Source organism: Oncorhynchus kisutch, linkage group LG24 (genome assembly GCF_002021735.2).
Source record: "Oncorhynchus kisutch isolate 150728-3 linkage group LG24, Okis_V2, whole genome shotgun sequence".
NCBI lineage: Eukaryota > Metazoa > Chordata > Actinopteri > Salmoniformes > Salmonidae > Oncorhynchus > Oncorhynchus kisutch.
In genome coordinates, this window is record NC_034197.2 from 10,269,471 (window position 1) to 10,292,562 (window position 23,092).

The 23,092-nt window shown below is 44.4% G+C and overlaps 2 protein-coding genes across 4 annotated transcripts in view; one reads left to right on the forward strand and one right to left on the reverse strand.

The window, feature by feature from the left end:
• spryd3 (SPRY domain containing 3) overlaps positions 1-23,092 on the reverse strand; it is a 97,246-nt gene that overhangs the window by 4,215 nt on the left and 69,939 nt on the right. For all 3 annotated transcript variants that reach the window (XM_031803922.1, XM_020459276.2, XM_020459275.2), the window contains 3 exons: positions 7,363-7,420; positions 3,763-3,882; positions 53-204 (listed from right to left, as the gene is read on the reverse strand). In XM_031803922.1, coding sequence (XP_031659782.1) covers positions 53-204; positions 3,763-3,882; positions 7,363-7,420 — 330 coding nt within the window. The remainder of the gene's footprint in view (positions 1-52; positions 205-3,762; positions 3,883-7,362; positions 7,421-23,092) is intronic.
• Positions 10,040-23,092, forward strand: part of igfbp6b (insulin-like growth factor binding protein 6b) — a 90,772-nt gene continuing 77,719 nt past the window's right edge. The window contains exons 1-2 of the mRNA XM_020459278.2: positions 10,040-10,260; positions 22,906-22,976. The gene's annotated coding sequence lies outside the window, so the exon portion shown is untranslated. The remainder of the gene's footprint in view (positions 10,261-22,905; positions 22,977-23,092) is intronic.

The window sequence follows — 23,092 nt, forward strand, 5'->3', positions numbered from 1 at the left end:
TAGAGTATTGTGTTGTGTGTTTGTGTGTGTGTGCCCAATGACATGTGCTCACCATGACCTTCCTGCCGTCATGCTCCTGGTCCAGTTCGCCCCCCTCTTCCTCCTCCTCCTCCTCCTCCTCATCATTCAGGTACAGAATGTTCTGGATCCGCCCCTCTCCCTGCCTTGGCAGCACCTCCAACGTGTCCCACTCATCTATGTCATCTGAGGACAAAAAACAAAAGGAGCAAATCTTAACTTTCATTATTTCCATCAGGGACACAACTTTCACTAGGGACATGTCCCCCCACATTCTGATTTTTTATCATTGCACTGTGATACAAAAACACGGCGCTGGTGTGCTTTAGGACCATGCATACGCCTCGGAGCTGTCAAGTAGGCTGTTTTCTGGTTTCAGTCGGCTGGATTTAGGACCTGACAGACACCACAGAACAGAGTGTGCAGACCGGCTGTGTGAAGGCAAAGCTTCTGAAGCGCTGCAGTGTAGGACCATTATGTGAGAGATGGACAGAGCCAGCTGCTGTCTGTGTTGCGCTTTTTTTCCGAGTTTGAAAAGCAAGCAGAGCCAAAACTGGCTACTCTTTAGTTGACTAATCTAGCTGGCAACGGCAAATGCTGTTTGACAGAAGAAAAAACAAATATTCCCAATGCTGAGCTAGAAGTGTAACTGACATGTTACGTTAGCTAATGTTTCATCCCCTCTGGACTTAAGTTAATTAACTACTAGCAGGTAGTTAGCTAGCTAATACAGACAGTTCAGCTCTAGCTAGTCTCTAGCTATCTGTCAGGTAGCGGTATCTAACAGCTGTTGTGTGTATGGAAATGTTTTGTAGCCTCTGTTTTGTCCCATTTCAACAGAAGTAAATTTGATGATTTAACATTCGCTAGAGCTAGCCAAAAGTTGGCTAACATTAGCTATAATTTTTGCCTCAATCACACTAGATCTAAATCAAATGATGAAACCAGCAGCCAAACGATTGAAGACCGATATTCTGACATTTCTTCAGCGCAATTTGAGTTTTTATTAGTCAGTATAGCAATTTAACGTTATCTGTCAGTTTACATAGCAAACTCCCTACTTATCACACTGACACAGTATGAACAGCTCTACAGGCTTCACTGTCATGATGCACAGTCAGTACACAACACTATTGTCATCATGTCTTAGCAGGATCAGATGGTGACAGGCCAGGTGAATTTTACAGTAAGTTACAACAATCAGTGAATGGATACAAAGTTTCATCTCGAGTTGATGGTGATAGGGGGTCTCATCAGGGTCAGATGGTGACAGGGGTCTCATCAGGGTCAAACGGTGACAGGGGGTCTCATCAGGGTCAGACGGTGACAGGGGGTCTCATCAGGGTCAGGATTCAGATGGTGACAGGGGATCTCATCAGGGTCAGATGGTGACAGGGGGTCTCATCAAGATCAGGGTCAGATGGTGACAGGGGGTCTCATCAGGGTCAGGATCAGATGGTGACAGGGGGTCTCATCAGGGTCAGACAGCCAGGGAAGACCAGTCTGTCAGCACAGAGGTGTACTTTTGCAGATACACTTTATTTTCTCTGTGCAGCAAACACTGGACAAGCAAGAAGCTTCAAAGATGTAGACTATTTTAACGCAGTCGGACAAACCTCTAAAGTTGATTTCCAAACTGTATCAAGGGTTGATCGAGGTTCTCTCGATGACACAAAACACGTAAAACTAAAATGTGAGGAAGACCTGGGAGACGCTATTGATGATGAATGGACACGTTAGAATGCCCAGTCATGTTCCTATAATCTCAGACACAAATGACTGCAGTTTAAGACCATCCATAGAACATTCTATATGCCAGTGAAACTGAATAACATGCACTCAGAAATGTCATTCGTCCGCTGGAGGCGGTAAAACACAAATTGGGACATATGTGCAAATGTTATGGTCTTGTGTGAATTCTGGTAAAGAAGTATGTTCTTTTATCTCAGCATGTCTACAGATTCTCAGTTCACCCTGTTTTTGTTTGATTGGAAATGATGATACTGGAGACTGTTATTAGAAGAAACTGTGTAACCTAGCATTTATAGTGGCTATGAACTGCATTGCTATTCATCTGAATGTTGGTTATCCTCCCACAATGGATGGAAGAAATGTCAAGTTATGTATCAGTAGATTTGATTTATTCCCAGATTAAGGGCATAGTGTGCAACTTTCATAAGGTTTGGATGCCTTATATGGAATACTGTACGACAAAAGGAGTCTGTATTGAAAACATGCCCACGTCATGAGAGACGTATTTAGGCCATCCCTAGCTGCTGGGCTGCTCAGTCTTGACCCTGGGGTTCTGTTGGACGGTTGTTCGTCACTCTGGTCTTGGCCTAACACACCGGAAACCAATAATTAATGTTTCACTAAGATCCTAAAGCTGAGTGGGGTGTGTTGGGTTGGGGCGCTACAAGGCCGTGGACCCCTCGGGGCAGGACTGGGTGACCCAGCTAGATTGTGTGCAAGTAAAAATATCTCTACAGTACTATTAGCCCTACGATATGAATTATATGGAGGATGGACTGTTTGTGTGTTCATGTGTAGGTGTGTTTTTAGTCAAACTTTTGTTTTTCAAACCTTTCCCTTGAGACAAGAAAAGAAAAGGAAAAAAAAGATGGGAAGGCAGTTGGGGAGAGTTGAGGTACTGACTCGACTGGTGGGGGGCGGGCGGATCGGGCTGGCTGAAATTTGATAGAGGACGTCTTAATAAAGACAATCGAAAGAATTGATACTTTATTTGTTAGGTTATTGGTTAAAGGTGAAACACAATATTGACTATTGAATTATCATGGATCTAGTTCAGTCTTAGCAATCACTTAAAACAATATTTAATAATGATCTCTTAGCTTGACTGGGGGCATTTTTGCTTACTTTTTGTTGTTCTAAACAGAGACGACTAGAAGGGCCATGGGTCATATTAGATTGTGTAGAATTGCAGGAAATGAGCTTTAGATGCCCCCCAAAAATGGGAGAACCCCCCCCCCCGCCAAGTTATGTACCCCCCACTTCTAAAGCCAAAGTTGTGACCCTGATTTCCTTTGAAATTTCCATCAATGTATGACTAAGTGAAAATTGGGCGGAAGTGAAGATTTGCCCCCCGACAGCTGAATTCATCTAACATTCACTCTCAACTCAGGCAAGTGTCACTACTTCCTCATTATTCTACAACACACCTGTAGGTTGCAGGGAGGAACGGTCATGTCATTAATGGGAACAGGTGACATTGAAAACACGTTTAAAGGGATTCTCCGGTACTTTTGTAGACTTTTTAGCCAGTAGTTCTGAAAGTAGCCCTCACGAGCAAAAAGTGTTTACATCACATATGTGCAGAAAACTGTACGTGCACAACTGCCATTTGTTTCGCTCTCTCTCTCACTCCGCTGTGTGTGCTTCTTGCTAGCTGTCAGTCATACGGCGAGGGGCCGAAGCTCATTGGTTGAACTCGAATTGCAAGGGGGCTGGCCCACTTGGGGAAAAATGAAGGGGCAATGGCAAAGCTTAGAAAACAGTTGCTTTCAAACTAGGAATTTCATCAGACAGTAATTCTCCTCATAGATTATGCATGTATGAACTACACACTGACACGTCCAGCCCAAAGCGGGAGGTTTAAAAAAAATAATACTAGTCAGTCACCAAAGTTCCGGAGCATGTCTTTAACTTCCGCTACTGTAAACAAATTGCCATTCGGGAACAATAAAGATATGAACTGAAAATGTGGCACCATCTTATTGTCCTTACCTTCACCATCCAATATGTAGTCCCTTGGGAACATGATGCCACAGCCCATGATGTCACCCTCGATGCAGCGAGGACCAAACGGCTCCCCAACCCCACTACCATGGAAGATCTTCCCATCATCTGAGAAAGAGCGGGAGAGAAAGAGAGGGAGAGATAGAGAGGCACAGAAAGAGAGAGAGAGAGAGAGAGAGAGAGGGGGAGACATCTTGTCACTGTGTAAGGACTGTTGATGTAAAAAAAGGGCTAAATGGGATTTATTTGTTTATTGATGGCTAGATAATCCTACTGTATTATGCTACAATATTTTTGAACTTTCACCAAGAGGGCAACATTTGCAAAAAAACTACATGTTACTAGAAACACCTCCAGTGGGATTTGACATAAAACTCTTTTTAGGATGTCCATAAGAAAGCAAGGATCATCTAGGTAAACAGCTAGGTACATGTGTTGCACACGATGCTCTAATATTTCCAATCTCATTCTGGATTTCGTGCCGTGCCATCTATTCAAAATGACACGGTCTACATGGCACACCGTGTACAGTGATTACCAAGGGTAAATGTTCCTCCGTCCGAATGTTCCAGGGACATGATCACTGGAACAAACAGGCCTCTACATCTACATAACACAACTTCAGTATTCTTTCAGTAAAACAAATCCAATCTCTGGTGGAAAAACAACAAAACAAGAAAGAAGTAAAGCACGCACACACACACACACACGTGTGCACACACGAGAGAAAGAGAACAATAAAAAAAAGAATGAAAAACACTAAAAAGGTAGCCTGCAGACATGATCCTCCACGGTGCGCTGCGGCTGGTTTCTGGTAAATATTTGTGGAGTTGTCATGGGAGCCGTCCTCAGCTCAGGATACTGTTTAAACAATCTTTATCTGAGATTGTGTGTGTGTGTGTGTGTGTGTGTCGGACGGGGAGGGAGATGGAGACACTATCATTAGGGCTCCCATGTGGGCCCCTGTCACAACACACACAGCAAACACTGGTTCCACGACGGGGAAAGAGAAGAGGGGGAAGAGAGGAGCAGGAGGAGGAGGAGAGGAGGGTGGCTAAAAATAGCAGTGTGGAGCGTGGATAAAGAAATGGCTCTGGCTAGAGAAGGCAAGGCTTCTGGCACCTGAGACACCAGCTCGCCAGGCCAGGAAATCTGGCTGACACCTGGCTGGAAGACAGCTGAAGACCGGAGGGATGGAGGAAAAGAGGTGTGAACGAGAGAACAGGGCCCCTTGGCGTTCATAATAGGAGGGTATGTGTGTCTGGAAAACACAGGGGCTTCCCTGAATCCCTCCCTGGCCTGGCCCAGGGAACTTTGACTCAACAACAACATCTAGAATATGTGCATGGATTTTAACACCACAGCCACTGACCTAGAAGATACATGCAGTAGGTCTTCATTGTTAAAATGTGGCTATGGTGGTTGTAGGGTGTTGTAGGGTGTGGCCTGGGCTAGTACGGCAAGGCCGTGGTGGTAGGGTAAGGTGTTGGCCTGTGCCAGTGACAAAGAAGCAAGGCTGTGGTGGTAAGGTAGGGCGTATGCCAGGTCTGGCTCTGTGGTGGGCCAGTGCCAGCCAGGTTAGGTAGTGCTGGTTGTTGTAGGGCAGGGCATCGTGCTGGTGTTGAGTCAGAGTGTGAGTCACTGATGAGGAGTGGCGATAGGGTCGTGCTCTGAAAGCGTAGCGCCTGCCAAGGTGACAGGGTTAATGAGGCTTGGTGAGCTGCTGCCTCACAGGCTGCTACTAACAGGGCACCACAACACGCCACACACACACACACACACACCAGGGTGCTACGCCTTGGTCCGCTCAGAGCAGAGAAAATGGACCACGGCCCATCGACACAGTCAGCAACATCACACTGTGGCACGGAATGGAGGTTCTCACTGTCTGTGCCAATATCACAACAGTCACACTTTTGATTGATGTGAGTGAAATGATACGCTGGCAGTCACTTGCCCTCTGGAACGTGAGGAGAACCTAAAAACAGATATGGCTGATTCCCAAATGGCTGACTATTCCCTTTATATGGGCCTCTGGTCAAAGGTAGTGCACTATATAGGGAATAGGGTGCGATTCGGGACGCACACATGATTGTGAGCTAAACAGACGACTGCGTTGATAAACCAAACAGATGTACCTTTTCACAGTAAAAAAAGCTAAACAGCAAGAAGTGCCCTCTCTCAAAACTCAGTAAGGCAAAAGACACACATTGAACAATCAGCCTTCCCTATTATTATTGCGTACATAGATACTAGTTTGTCTTGTGTGTGCATATTGTGAAGTCCTGAGCTATTGCGCTGCTGACTGTGCTGAAGGCTTGCTTGGATGGATGGATGGCTGGCTGGCGAGGATATAACTAAGAGGTTCTAAGAGGCCTCTTGTTCCCTACGTAGTGCACTACTTTTGACCAGATGTAAGGAATAAGGTCACGTTTGGGACACAGCCTATGAGGTACTAGGAGTCATGTTGATGTAGACTGAAGGAGCTGGACGGAGCCTGTACGTGAACCCAAGCATGGGAAGGCAAACCTCAGAAACAGTGTGGAAAACCACATATATCATTTTTGTCTCTAACAAATAAGATTAATGGGGAACTGTGCTTGGGCATGCAAATTCTTGTGGAGTCTTCTACACGCCAGCCAAACCAGAGCGGGAGCCCACATACAGAACCCAACGGGACTGACTGTGGTGCCCCAATCCCATACTGGCTGTATCATCTCCAGCCCTCCTAGGGTTGCACCCCATTCCCTTTGTAGGGCCCATGAGGGTTCCGGTCAAAAGTAGTGCACTAGGAAATAGGGTGCCAATTTGGGAGGCAGACTAGGACAGCTAGCAGATTACTCTGGTCAAACGTCATGCACTACACTGTATAGTCATTTGGGAATAGGATGCAGGCTACCTTTGAACCATTTCAGACACACCATCTGGCTGATGCCTTCTAGCCCATCTACGATGATGGATTTAACAACGGGGTCCTTGCGACTGGCCTCTCTGTAGACAACCCTCAGTGCCCCCATGATACATTCCCTCTAGCGTTGATACAGCAGCAGACCTAGCAGCACGTGGTAGCTAATCAACAGTGATAAGTCTTCAGTGATAGATAGCGGCGGGATGCCGGAGGCTTTGGGACGGCAGATCCCTAGAGACCGAGCGACAGCAGCAGTCGGCAACAGGGCCTGTCTTCACAAAGGGCCACACTGAGCAGTTATACAACCGTAGCAAGATAACTGCAACTGATTCCTTGATTGGAGAAGGAGAGATCTCTCCCCGAGGAATGAGATATCACCCCCCTTTCTAACCTCAGACGTTTTGCCGTTCTCTTCTTTATCGCCCTGCGTGATCCTACTCTATCTGCCCTGGCCCCCTCCAGCTGAGATGGTGCCCAGAGATGCTGGGTTTGGAACTGTGTGTGTCAGAGAGATGCAGTTGTGATCCATCAGAACCCACATACTCAGGGAATGAGCTAACCGGTAAGCAAGACAGACCAGGAGAGGAGAGAAAGGCAAGACAGAAAACAAGTTAGGAAGAGCACAGGGTAATGTTGACAAAGAGCACAGAGAAAATGTGATGAAGAGCACCAAGTCTCACCTGCGTGATAAGCCACTGAGCCTTGGCTCCAGCCCGGGTGTCTGTTCTTGGGGTAGTCCTAAAGACAGACACACAAGTTACAATCGCAGCTCACTACACACATTCAAGTCCTCTCTAAAAGACATAACTTTTCCCCACAGGCCTGCAAAATAAACACTTGTATTGGCTTTTGTGTGTTCCCACATTTTTTTTTTTGTCCATTGAACTCCCCTGGTTAGTCTGTCAGCCGGTTAGTGTTTGTTAAGAGTACTTTTTATATTCTTGCTGATTGTAATATATCATTTTATTGCTTTGTTATTAATCTGGCTGATTTATTATGTAAAGTGTTGGTGTCTGATACCTACACTCATTAAACATTTTCTCCCTCAAATCAAACCAGTGGTTTTTTTTGCCACAGTGGTGCACACTAAAAGTACACAGAGGATACATATTTTCTATACAGGTTCTCCATGCCAACAGAAACAATAAAAGAGGGCCAAGTAAGGTTTGGATTAGATCAGAGTCAGTGTGACTCACGACTCAGCGAGTTAATCACCAGAGATGTTTTTTGCTCTCTACGGGTTTACTCAATCTCCATAAGTAGAGAGCCAACCGTCCACAGCCCAAAGAGGAACACAACTCCTTATCATTCTGCATAAAAAAAAATAACATTTCTGCTGATCATCATCCATGTAGCAGAATTGCTAATAAATAAACCCCCGAAACATGTAACAGGTGTCATGCCCTGACCTGAGTATTCTTCATTTTCTTTTTATATTTTGGTTAGGTCAGGGTGTGAAATGGGTGATGTATGTGTTTTTGTACTGTCTAGGTGTTTATGTAAGTCTGTGGTTGCCTAGATTGGTTCTCAATTAGAGGCAGCTGTTTATCGTTGTCTCTGATTGGGAACCAGCCATCTTCTTTGGGTATTTCGTGGCTTATTGTCTATGTGATGTTGCATGTTTGCACGCAGTATTTATAACGGTCATGTTCATTTTGATATTTTGTTTGTTTGTTTAGTGTACTTCGTGTTCGTTTTTTATCTATCATTAAAGGGATGTAATTCACATCACGCTGCGCTTTGGTCTCCTCAATACGACGAACGTGACAACAGGTCATTATTGATTGTTGAAGCAGTTAAGAAAACGAATACAACCCTTTACTTAAATGGACCACACTTCAGTGGAGATGAGTGTACCTACAGAAACAGGACGTGTCTGAAATCTGGCTTGCCTACTACTTCCTGAAACTGCATACTGCGTACTAATCGCGCTACACACTATTTTGAACGTACTGTTTAGTAAAAACTAATGCAGTAAGCAACAAGTATCAGCATACTAGGCTCATCCTACTGAGAATGTGTCAAAGAACGCGCAATTGCATTGATTCCCGCCGCTCGTTCATTTTGGTACATTGCGTCCCCTCAGATGATTATCAGCTGTTGTCAAACACACAAGTCTCAGGAGACGATTCTCTTCCTCAATAATGTGCAGTGAATTCTACTAGATGAAAAGCTGCAATGAGTTTGACATCCTGGCATTTAAAGCATATAAAATGTGTGTCACATAATATTTAAAAAAACATTTTTTTGTACACCCAAAATGCGTAATACTGTATTTAGAATGCAAGTACGGGTATTCGGACAAAGCCAAAGTGAACTCTACACAGGTGGGAAAGATGACATGATGGGCCTTCAGTTGGGTCCTAATGGAGAGGCCACAGACAGCTGCTTCATCGGGTCAGATGAGACAGCGAGAGGAAGCCATGGCGGGGTCAGTCCATCCGACAGCCTCACTGAGGGTGGAGGAGAGGTGGAAGAGCAGGAGAAGGAAGCGAGCGAGAGAGCAGAGGAAAGACACGGAGGACCAGCAGGAATGCAGCTCCAAGCCATATCTACTCTCTTTCTTTTCCCGTTTTCAACCACAAGCCCTGGAATCTCTCTGGCTGGCCCAGTCTCCAGGATGACAACGCTAAGCTCGGATTGTTTGGGGTTTTGTTCCAGTAGAGGCTATGGACCCTGGTCAAAAGTAGTACACAATATTAGGGAATAGGATGCCATGTAGGACGGAGGCTCTGAGGATGAAAGCCAAAAGGAGCGCTGAATCTGTTCATCTAATTCATATGGATTGTAAAGTGATGGATTTACAGTCAAGTCACAGTGAAACCACAGACCTGTGTCTTAGCACAGTTTAATTCCCAAACCAGTGGATCTCTGCCAGCTACTTGATCATGTTTCTGACTGGTATGTTTTCTGACATATTATGGTACTCAGTTGAGCAATCATTTTTATTGATTTAATGTTTTTAATTATTTTTTATTAAAATTTAACTAGGCAAGTCAGTTAAGAACAAATGATTGTTTACAATGACTGCCTACCGGGGAACAGTGGGTTAACTGCCTTGTTCAGGGGCAGAATGACAGATTTGTACTTTTTCAGCTCTGGGATTCAATCCAGCAACCTTTCGGTTACTGACCCAACGCTCTAACCACTAGGCTACCTGCCGCCCCCATTAAAGGAGCAGTAACTTAATTCGAAGCGTATCGTTTGTTCACACACAACATATCGTGGACGGTATAAATCTGTTAACCCCCGGAACCTCGGTCTACTACTTCACCATGAACTTTGGATCGCAATGTTCTGCAGAAGCCATTAGCCTAAAACTAAGCTGCTTCCAAGAACAACAAAGAGTAGCGTTCTGTCTGTCCATAGCAGACCTCTATCTGATCCTCAGGGGCTTTATCAGTGGCATTGGAGCTAGCCTGCATTTCCACACTGTGACAGAGTCAACAAGCTGGAGCTGCAGAGATGCTGGCCTTCCCTGGCCGGGCCCCTGTTGGATTCATGGAGGCAGATACTCATCTCTCTTCTGAGTCCCCGGCTATAAATATCACCACAGGGATTACTGCAGGAGAAGCCAGGTGAGTGTGTGTTTGTGTGTGTGCCCACAACCCCTCAGAGAGAGACAGAGAGAGAGAGAGAGAGGTAAGGGTAAGGAGTGGTGGTGATGCAGGTTTGTTTGTGTAACCCCTTGTCATCGTGTAAAAACCACCATCGTGAAATACCAGGGCAAAGAGATGGAGATCAGAGATCAGCACTTGATGGGAATGAATAGAACAACAGCCTGTGTGTGTGTGTGTATGTGTGCCCTGTCTATTATATTGCTGCTACAGTAAACCAGATAGCGAAAGCCAAGGCCTCTGTCTATCAGCTCCTTTGTTCAGCCAGATAGAGTCAACATGTTAAAAGGCTCTGGTTCTGCATCAGGGAGCATTGCAAAGGCAGTGAGGACACAGAGACACAGCCACAGGGATAGGTTAGGCCATAGTAAACACACACACATTAACCTGACCTGGCTGGACCTACAGTATGTGGTACACCAACGATAACCATGCCAAACAAAGAAGAGGACAGTGTCTAGCTTGCGCAGGTGAAATATATTTTAAAGCAACAAAAATAATGCTACAAGGAGCTGTTACAACTGCAGGAGAAGAGCTTCAAAAGTTTCACATATGGGAAAAAAATAAACGTTGGCTCGCAGTCGGCGCTCCAATTCATCCCAAAGGTGTTTGATGGGGTTGAGGTCAGGGCTCTGTGCAGGCCAGTCAAGTTCTTCCACACTGATCTCAACAAACCATTTCTGTATGGACCTCACTTTGAGCATGGGGGCATTGTCATGCTGAATCAGGAAAGGGCCTTCCCCAAACTGTTGCCACAAAGTTGGAAGCACAGAATTGTCTAAAATATCATTGTATGCTGTAGCATTAAGATTTCCCTTCACTGGAACTAAGGGGCCTAACCCGAACCATGAAAAACAGGCACAGATCCTTATTCCTCATCCACCAAACTTGACTATGCATTGGGGCAGGTAGCGTAGCTTGTGTGGCTGAGCCATTGTTGCTCCTAGACGTTTCCACATCGCAATAACAGCACACAATACAGTTGACGGGGGCAGCTCTAGCAGGACAGAAATTTGATTAACTGACTTGTTGGAAAGATGCCATCTTATGGCAGTGGCACATTGAAAGTCACTGAGCTCTTCAGTAAGGTCATTTTACTGTCAATGTTTGTCTATGGAGATTGCATGGCGGTGTGCTAAATTTTATAAACCGGTCAGCAACAGGTGTGGCTGAAATAGCCAAATCCACTGTTTTAAAAGGGGTGTCCACATATTTCTGCATGCATACTGTATGCGTGAAATGCTTGTGTGAGGTAAACAGAGAAGTCTACTTTCTTGGGGACCTGAATATTGACTGGTTTTCATCAAGCTGTCCGCTCAAGAGGAAGCTTCTCAATGTAACCAGTGCCTGTAATCTGGTTCAGTTTTTTAAATTTATTTCAATTTGACCCCCTTTTCTCCCCAATTTCGTGGTATCCAATTGTTAGTAGTTACAATCTTGTCTCATCGCTACAACTCCCGTACGGGCTCGGGAGAGACGAAGGTCAAAAGCCATGCATCCTCCGAAACACAACCCAACCAAGCCGCACTGCTTCTTAAAACAGTGCGCATCCAACCCGGAAGCCAGCCGCACCAATGTGTCGGAGGAAACACTTTACTGTCAATGTTTGTCTATAGAGATTGCATGGCAGTGCACGCTAACCTGGCAACCTGGTTAGCGTGCACTGCGCCCGGCCCGCCACAGGAGTCGCTAGTGCGCGATGAGACAAGGATATCCCTACCTGCCAAACCCTCCCTAACCCGGACGACACTAGGCCAAATTGTGCGTCGCCCCATGGACCTCCCGGTCGCGGCCGGCTGCAACAGTGCCTGGGCTCGAACCCAGAGTCTCTGGTGGCACAGCTAGCACCGCGATGCAGTGCCCTAGACCACTGCGCCACCCGGGATGCCCTGGTTCAGGTTTTTAATCAACCTACTAGGGTGTTTACAAACACTACAGGAACAAGATCATCCACATGTATTGACCACATTTTAACTAATACTGTAGAACTTTGTTCTAAAGCTGTATCCGTACCCATTGGATGCAGTGATCACAATATAGTGGCTATATCCAGGAAAGCCAAAGTTCCAAAATCTGGGCCTAAAATAGTATATAAGAGATCATACAAAAGATTTTGCTGTGACTTATGTGGACGACATTATAAATATTTGTTGGTCTGATGTGATTAATAACGAGCATCCAGATGCTGCACTTCATGAATTTATGAAATTGCTTTTTCCAATTATTGGTAATGAAATGGACTGTTAAGGCTCCATGGATTGATGATGAATTTAAAAACTGTATGGTTGAAAGAGATGGGGCAAAAGGAGTGGCTAATAAGTCTGGCTGCACATCTGACTGGCGGACTTAATGCAAATTGAGAAATGATGTGACTAAACTCAACAAAAAGAAGAAACTGTATTATGAAGCCAAGACCAATGACATGAAGAATAGTGAAACAACTTTTGATTACTTTAAATCAAATTGTCAGAAATACAAATTCAACTCCATCTTTCATTGAATCAGATGGCTTATACATCACAAAACAATTTGATGTTGCCAATTATTTTAATGATTACTTCATTGGCAAAGTGGGAAAACTTGGGCAGGAAATGTTAACAACGAACAGTAGGCAATCGTACTCAAGCATAAAAAAAGAATTAATGAAATGAAAACATAGTAAGTTTGAATTTTGTAAACTTGATTGGAGTCCACCTGTCGTAAAATCAAATGACTGGACACAATTTGGTAAGGCACACACCTGCCTATATAGGGTCCCACAGTTGACATTGAATGTCAGAGCAAAAACCATGCCATGAGGTCAAAGGAATTGCCCATAGAGCTCCGAGACTCGATTGTGTGGGAAGGGTACCAAAACATTTCTGCAGCATTCAAGGTCCCCAATAACACAGTAGCCTCCATCATTCTTAAATGGAAGAAGTTTGGAACCACCAAGACTCTTCCTAGAGCTGGTTGCCTGGCCAAACTGAGCAATCGGAGAAGGGCCTTGGTCAGGGAGGTGACCAAGAACTCGATGGTCACTCTGACAGAGCTCCAGACTTCCTCTGTGGAGATGGGAGAACCTTCCAGAAGGACAACCATCTCTGCATTGCTCCACCAATCAGGTCTTTATGGTAGTGGCGCAAGATGGAAGCCTCTCCTCCGTAAAATTAACATGACAGCCCGCTTGGAGTTTGCCAAAAGGCACCTAAAGGACTCTCAGACCATGAGAAACAAGATTCTCTGGTCTGATGATACCAAGACTGAACTCTTTGGCATGAATGCCAAGCATCGCACCTGGAGGAAACCTGGCAGCATCCATATGGTGAAGCATGGTGGTGGCAGCATCATGCTGTGGGGATGATTTTCAGGGGCAGGGACTGCGAGACGAGTCAGGATCGAGGGAAAGATGAACAGAGCAAAGTACAGAAAGATCCTTGATGAAAACCTGCTCCAGAGCACACAGGACCTCAGACCGGGGCGAAGGTTCACCTTCCAACAGGACAACTACACAAAGCACACAGTCAAGACAATGCAGGAGGGACAAGTCTCTGAATGTCCTTGAGTGGCCCAGCCAGAGCCCGGACCGATCGAACATCTCTGGAGAGACCTGAAAATAGCTGTGCAGCGACGCTCCCCATCCAACCTGACAGAGATTGAGAGGATCTGCAGAGAATGGGAGAAATTCCACAAATACAGGTGTGCCAAGCTTGTAGCGTCATACCCAAGAAGACTTGAGGCTGTAATCACTGTCAAAGGTGCTTCAACAAAGTACTTAGTAAAGGGTCTGAATATGTATGCAAATGTGATATTTCAGTGTGATTTTTAAAAATATATTTGCAAAGATTTATAAAAGCCTGTTTTTGCTTTGTAATGGGATATGCAAAGCTGTCATCAAGGCAAAAGGTGGCTACTTTGAAGATTCTCAAACATAATATATCTATTTTGATTTGTTTAACACTTGTTTGGTTACTACATGATTCCATATGTGTTATTTCATAGTTTATGTCTTAACTATTATTCTACAATGTAGAAAATAGTACAAATAAAGAAACTCTGGAATGAGTAGGTGTGTCCAAACGTTTGACTGATACTGTACCCAGAGGGCACAAAACATTTGGAACATCTTCCTAATATTGAGTTGCACCCCGCCTTTTGCCACCAGAACAGCCTCAATTCGTCAGGGCATGGACTCGACAAGATGTCGAAAGCATTCCACAGCGATGCTGGCCCATGTTGTCTCCAATGCTTCCTACAGTTGTGTCAAGTTGGTTGGATATCCTTCGGGTGGTGGACCATTCTTGATATACACGGGAAACTGTTGAGTGTGAAAACCCCAGCAGCGTTGCTGTTCTTGAAACACTCAAACCGTGCACCTACTACCATACCCTGTTCAAAAGGCACTTCAATCTTTTGTCTTGCCAATTCACCCTCTTAAATGACACACATGCCCAATCCATGTCTCAATTGCCTCAATGCTTAAAAATCCTTCATAAACTGTCTACAACACATCACGGCACAACGCCTCTCCCCTATTTGACCTAGATAGTTTGTGTGTATGCATTGACATGTATGTAGTTCTGTCCTTAAGCTGTTCTTGTCTATTGATGTTCTGTATTATGTCATTCTGTGTTGTGTTTCATGTTTTGTGTGGACCCCAGGAAGAGTAGCTGCTGCTTTCGCTACAGCTAATGGGGATCCTAATAAAATACTAAATAACATCTATACTGATTGAAGTAGATTTAACCAGTGACATTAATAAGGGATCATAGCTTTCACCATGGATTCACCAGGCAGTCTGTCATGGAAAGAGCAGGTGTTCCGAATGTTTTGTACACTCAGTATATATACACACACAAGATGAATTTACACAAGATATACTAAGAATGATATGTACAGCAGTAGATATTTGTGAGCTATATCAAGAATCCAGTATCTAAATAATGTGGTGTGAATAAACAGTAACTAAAATGCAATGTACAGTGCTAGAAATATTAAAATGAGCTGTGTCGAAGAATGCATTATTGAAATACACAATACAAAACCCCACGGAAAAATTGTATATAAAGTAAATATATATACAGTCCATTCGGAAAGTAATCTGACCCCTTGACTTTTTCCACATTTTACATTACAGCCTTATTCTAAAATGGATTGAATATAGTTTTTTTCCCTCATCAATCTAAACAAAGTAAAACCAGGTACTTTTTAAAAACTTAAAAATATTATATTTACATAAGTATTCAGACCCTTTACTCAGTACTTTGTTTAAGCACCTTTGGCAGCAATTACAGCCTCGATTATGACGCTACAATCTTGGCACAATTATGACGCTACAATCTTGTATTCGGGGAATTCTCCCATTCTTCTCCGCATATCCATTCAAGTTCTGTCTGGGTGGATGGGGAGCATTGCTGAACTCAATTGGGATCAATTCCAGTGAACCTTCACCCCAGTCTGAGGTCCTGTGCGATCTGGAGCAGGTTTTCATCAAGGATTTTTCTGTACTTTTCTCCGTTCATCTTTCCCCTTGATCCTGACTAGTCTCCCAGTCCCTGGCGCTGAAAAACATCTCCACAGCATGATGCTGCCACCACCATGCTTCATCGTAGGGATGGTGCCAGGTTTCCTCCAGATGTGAATCTTGTTTCTCATGGTCTGAGAGTCCTTTAGGTTCCTTTTGGCAAACTCCTAGTGTGCTGTAGTGTGCTTTTTACTGAGGAGTGGCTTCCGCCTGTAAAGGCCTAATTGGTGGAGTGCTGCAGAGATGGTTGTACTTCTGAAAGGTTCTCCCATCTCCACAGAGGAATTCTGGAGCTCTGTCAGAGTGACCATCGGTTTCTTGGTCACCTCCCTGTCCAAGGCCCTTCTCCCCTGATTGCTCAGTTTGGCCGGGCAGCCAGCTCTAGGAAGAGTCTTGGTGATTCCAACATCTTTAATTTAAGAATGATGGAGGCCACTGTGTTCTTGGGGACCTTCAATGCTGCAGACATTTTTTGGTACCTTTCCACAGATCTGTGCCTCAACACAATCCAGTCTCTGAGCTCGCCGGACAATTCCTTCGAACTCATGGCTTGGTTTTTGCTCTGACATGCACTGTCAACTGTGGGACCTTATATAGACAGGTGTGTGCCTTTCCAAATCATGTCCAATCAATTGATTTGACCACAGATGGACTCCAATCAAGTTGTAGAAACACTTCAAGGATGATCAATGGAAAAAAGATACACCTGAGCTCAATTTCAAGTCTCATATCACATGGTCTGAATACTTAGGCATTTTGGTTTTTAGCTTTTTTAAATTATAAATTAGCAAAATATTTCCAAAAACCTATTTTCACTTTCTCATTATGGGGTATTATGTGTAGATTGATGAGGAAAAAATATATAATTTAATCCATTTTAGAATAAAGCTGTAACAACAAAATTTGGAAAAAGTCAAGAGGTCTGAATAATTTCCGAATGCACTGTACGTAAATGGTGTGTATAGACAGTATGGTAATAGAAAATGTGTGTACAGCAGTAGGTATACAGGATAAACCCTGACTCGAATACAGTACATAACACAGGAGGCTGCTGAGAGGAGGATGGCTCATAAGAATTGCCGAAATGGAGCAAATGGAATGGCATCAAATACATGGAAACTGTGTGTTTGATGTACACTGAACAAATCTATGAACACAAGATGTAAAAACATGTTTCATCAGCTGCAATAAAAGATCCCAGGAATTTTCCATATGTACAAAAATCTTATCTCTCTCAAATTCTATGCACAAGTTTGTTTACATCCCTGTTCGTGAGCATTTTGCCAAGATAATCCAGCCCCCGGACAGCTGCTGAAACTGTGGGTTTGCACAATCAAAGAATTTCTGCACAAACTGTCAGAAACTGTCTCAGGGAAGCTCATCTGGGTGAACGTCGTCCTCACCAAGGTCTTCACCTGCCTTCAGTGGGAAAATGCTCACCTTTGGCCACTGGCACACTGGAGAAGTGTGCTCTTTACGGATAAATCCTAGTTCCAACTGTACTGGGCAGGTTTCAACCGTGTGGGCGAGTGATTTGCTGATGTCAACGTTGAGAACAGAGTGCCACATGGTGGCGGTGGGGTTAAGGTATGGGCAGGCATAAGCTATGGACAACAAACACAATTGCAGTTTATCGATGGCAATTTAAATGCAGAGATACCGTGGCGAGATCCTGAGGCCCATTGTTGTGCCATTCATCCGCCGCCATCACCTCATGTTTCAGCATAATAATGCACAGCCCCATGTCGCAAGGATCTGTACACAATGTCCCAGTTCTTCCATGGCCTGCATAATCACCAGACATGTCACCCATTGAGCAGTTTTGGGGTGCTTTGCATCATACAACAGCGTGTTCCAGTTCCCACCAATATCCAGCAACTTCTCACAGCCCACAAAGAGGAGTGAGACAACATTCCACAGGCCAAAATCAACAGCCTGATCAAATCTATGTGAAGGAGATGTGTCACACTGCATGAGGCAAATGGTGGTCACACTAGATACGGACTGGTTTTCTGATCCACACCCCTACAGGTTTGTGACCAACAGCTGCGCGTATTTGTATTCCCAGTCATGTGAAATCCATAGATTAGGGCCTAATTTATTTATTTCAATGGACTGATTTCCTTGTATAAACTGTAACTCAGTAAAATCTTTGAAATTGTTTCATGCTGAGTTCATATTTTTGTTCAGTGTATTTGATACCATTCTACTTATTCTGCTCCAGCCATTACCACAAGCCCATCCTCCCTAAGTATGGTGCCACCAACCTCCTGTGGTAAATAAAGTAGTTAAAGCAGTATGTAAACATTATTAAAGTTACCAATGTTCAATGACTCTGTAAAGTGCCTTCGGAAAGTATTCATACTCCTTGACTTATTCCACATTGTGTTGTGTTACAGCCTGAATAATACATTTAAAAAAAACACATCTACACACAATACCCCATAATGACAAAGTTGTTGTGAGGTATTTACAGAACAACTGGTGCTGTGAGATTAGGATATCAGGACCTGCTTAGACAAAGCAACTGTAACAGTAGAGCAAGGGATCGCAATATATGGGAAAATGAATGGCTGCAGTGTTGCCGTTATAATGAGAACATGATGCATGGAATGCCAAGGCATAAATGTATGAAACGATAAATTCTTATTTGAAATATATGTAGTTCTGTCCTTGCCTATTAATGTTATGTACTGTATATGTCATGTTTTATGTGGACACCAGGAAGAGTAGCTGTTGCTTTAGCAGTAGCTAATGGGGATCCTAATAAATACACACACAGTGGGGGTGGTGGTGGGGGGGGAGGAAGGAAAAGGGCAGAGGAAAGGGCCGACGGGGAACGGATGGGAACGGAAGGCCAGCCAGCAAGATAACGGCACGCACACACACGCACGCCATGGCTGCTCAGGCAGGCACCACTGATTGCACCTCGCCACCCGACTCAGGGCAAGATCTCTCTCCTTGTCCTGCACCTTAGCAACCAACCAGTGTGTATCTCCGGATGAAAGCTGAAGTGCTTCCAAGCAGCACACATACATCTAAACTCTTATCTGCAGAGAGAGGAAGGAGAGCGAGAGTAGAGGTAGCGCCACGTCTAGGAAGGGGAGATCATAGATTACATCTCCCCCCAACACACACATACATACATAAACAAACATATTAACAATGTGTGCCTTTACCTGGTATCTAAAATCATATTGCTGCGGAGCTAAAGCTTCAGTGATTCGATACTTCCCAAACCAGTCATCCGCCTTCTGGCAGGGTTCTAGAACCAACTTTTTCCACTGGTGGCAATGACCTGACCTCTGACCCATAATGTACCTGTATTCCATACAGAACCAAGCTAATAACATCTAACCATCTTTTAAATTAGCACGCCTTTTACAGTGTTTGACATTCAAGTTAATTTGCCAGGGGCACACTGGGCCAGTGCCAACTGAAAGCTACTGGCCCGAATGAAAGGAATACTGGCCCGCGAAAGCGGATTACCTACAGTACCCTCCACGCACAAAGTTACATTTGAACTTGACAGTATCAGATTTACATGGATTGTATGGAGGGAAAGATTAAGTGGTTGCGCAATCTCAAAGGGTGTGTAACAATGGTAAATTTAATAACTTTTCATGTAATAAACCCAGTAAATGCAATAACTTGCCGGTAAACGCAATAAAATGTTGAACAGTAAACGTAACTTACTACATTAACCGCTGGTGAGTAACATCCTTTTCATAAACAATGTAAACAATTCAACCAATCATGCAATAACATGAAGTTTAAAAAAAAAAGAGTATGTACTACTTCACTCAATTCGATGTGCATACCACCACCTACTGCCAATCACAACAGAGACAAACTCATGCACATCCTACAGGAATAGTCATACATAGACACTCATTGAAATGCACACACTCACTTTATTATTAATCAAGCTTATTATTGTGTTATGCGGTTGTTGTTATGTTATCAGGTCAGCAGCAGCATACCACAATCAATGCCTATGTTTAATTTCCTTTATTTTATCCTCTACTTTGATGGACATGTGCAAAACCCTTCAATCTACCACTCCATGCAGGCTCAGGTAAATCCTCAGGGTATTTGAACGATTTCAAATCTGGATGGCAGATCTGGTTGACACCAGGGCAATTGGTGTCAAATTAATATGTTGAGTAAACTTGCCTGAAACACAAAGACTTGCATTAGCTCCACAAGCTAACCAAGTAGAAGCACACAGATTTGTTTATATCAACTCAAAAATGTAAACAAATTGTGTCACATGAGCCAAATACAACAGTGAAATGCTTACTTACAAGCCCTTAAACAACAATGCAGTTAAGAAAATACCCCCCAAAAAAGGTAAGAGAAAACAAATCAAATAATTAAAGGGCAGCAGTAAATAACAATAGCGGGGCAGCAGTGTCGAGGTAATTAAGGTAATATGTACATGTAGGTAGAGATATTAAACTGATAATAAAAGAGAGTAGCAGCAGCGTGGGGGGGGGGGGGCAATGCAAATAGGCTGGGTAGCCATTTGATTAGATGTTCAGGGGTCTTATGGCTTGGGGGTAGAAGCTGTTAAGAAGCCTCTTAGGTCTAGACTTGGCGCTCCGGTACTGCTTGCGGTACAGTAGCAGAGAAAACAGTCGATGACTAGGGTGGCTGGAGTCTGACAATTTTTAGGGCCTTCCTCTGACACCGCCTGGTTTTGAGGTCCTGGATGGCAGGAAGCTTGGCCCCGGTGATGTACTGGGCCGTACACACTACCCTCTGTAGTGCCTTGCGGTTGGAGGCACAGCAGTTGCCATACCAGGCAATGATGCAACCTGTCAGAATGCTCTCGATGGTTCAGCTGTAAAACCTTTTGAGGATCTGAGGACCCATGCCAAACATTTTCAGATTCCTAAGGGGGAATATGTTTTGATGTGCCCTCTTCACGACTGTCTTGGTGTGCTTGAACCATGTTAGTTTGTTGGTGATGTGGACACCTTGTACTTGAAGCTCTCAGCCCTGTAGATGAGAATGGGGGTGTGCTCAGTCCTCCTTTTCCTGTAGTCCACAATCATCTCCTTTGTCTTGAACACATTGAGGGAGAGGTTGTCCTTTCACCACACGGTCAGGTCTCTGACCTCCTCCCTATAGGCTGTCTCGTCGTTGTCGGTGATCAGGCCTACCACTGCTGTGTCATCGCCAAACTTAATGATGGTGTTGGAGTCGTGCCTGGCCGTGCAGTCATGAGTGAACAGGGAGTACAGGAGGGGACTGAGCACGTACCCCTGAGGGGCCCCAGTGTTGAGGATAAGTGTGGCGGATGTGTTGTTACCTACTCTTACCACCTGGGGGTGGCCCGTCAGGAAGTCCAGCATCCAGTTGCAGAGGGAGGTGTTTAGTCCCAGGGTCCTTAGCTTAGTGATGAGCTTGGAGGGCACTATGGTGTTGAACGCTGAGCTGTAGTCAATGAATAGCATTCTCACATAGGTGTCCCTTTTGTCCATGTGTGAAAGGGCAGTGTGGAGTGCAATAGAGATTGCATCACCTGTGGATCTGTTGGGGCGGTATGCAAATTGGAGTGGGTCTAGGGTTTCTGGGATAATGGTTTTGATGTGAGCCATGACCAGCCTTTCATGGCTACAGATGTGAGCGCTACAGGCCGGTAGTCATTTAAGCAGGTTACCTTAGTGTTCTTGGGCACAGGACCTATGGTGGTCTGCTTGAAACATGTTGGTATTATAGACTCAGACATTGAGAGGTTGAAAATGTCGGTGAAGACACTTGCCAGTTGGTCAGCATATGCTCGGAGTACATGTCCTGGTAATCCGCTTGGCCCTGCGGCTTTGTGAATGTTGATCTGTTTAAAAGGTTTTACTCACATCGGCTGCGCCGAGCGTGATTACAGTTTCAGTGTTACTTGCCACGAAGCGAGCATAGAAGTTATTTAACTTGTCTGGTACGATCATATCAATGGGCAGCTCTCGGCTGTGCTTCTCTTTGTGGTCTGTAATAGTTTGCAAGCCCTGCCACATCCGATGAGCGTTGGAGCCGTGTAGTACGATTTGATCTTAGTCCTGTATTGATGCCTTGCCTATTTGATGGTTCGTCTGAGGGCATAGCAGGATTTCTTATAAGCTTCCAGGTTAGACTCCTGCTCCTTGAAAGTGGCAGCTCTACCCTCTAGCTTAGTGCGAATGTTGCCTGTAATCCATGGCTTCTGGTTGGGATATGTACGTACAATCACTGTGGGGACGACGTCATCGATGCACTTATTGATGAAGCCAGTGACTGATGTGGTGTACTCCTCAATGCCATCGGAAGAATCCCGGAACATATTCCAGTCTGTGCTAACAAAACAGTCCCGTATTTTAGCATCTGCTTTATCTGACCACTTTTTTGTGCTGCTTTTTGCTTTAATTTTTGCTTGTAAGCAGGAATCAGGAGGATAGAATTATGGTCAGATTAGCCAAATGGAGGGCGAGGGAGAGCTTTGTATGAGTCTCTGTGTGTGGATTAAGGTGGTCTAGAATTTTTTTCCCCTCCAGTTGCACATTTAACATGCTGATATGAGGTAAAACTGATTTAAGTTTCCCTGCATTAAAGTCCCTGGCCACTAGGAGCACTGCCTCTGGATGAGCGTTCTCCTGTTTGCTTATGGCAGTATACAGCTGATTGAGCGCGGTTTTAGTGCCAGCATCGGTCTGTGGTGGTATGTAGACAGCTACGAAAACTCTCTTGGTAGATAGAGTACCTCATGGTAAGCTGTAGACCACACCATCTCAGGCGAGCAAAACCCTGAGACTTCCTTAGATATTGTGCACCAGCTTTTGTTTACAAATATACATAGGCCGTTTACAAATACTATCCTGCCGATAGAGTGTATAACTCGTCAGCTGTATGTTAATGTCATCTTTCAGCCACGACTCGGTAAAACATAAGATATTACAGTTTTAATGTCCCGTTGGTAGGATATACATGCTTTCACTTCGTCCCATTTATTTTCCAGCAATGGAATGTTGGCTAACAGTACGGATTGCAAAGGCAGTTTAGTCACTCGTCACCTGATCCCCACAAGGCACCCCAATCTCTTACCGCAAAATCTCTGTTTCTTTCTCCAGCGAATGACGGGGACGAGGGCCTGTTTGGATGTTTGGAGTATATCCTTCCCGTCCGACTCATCCAATTCGAGGTGAGTAATCGCTGTTCTTATGTCCAGAAGCTCTTTTCGGTCATAAGAGACGGTAGCAGCAACATTATGTACAGAATAAAGGTACAACAAAATTGAAAAACCGAACAAAATGGCAC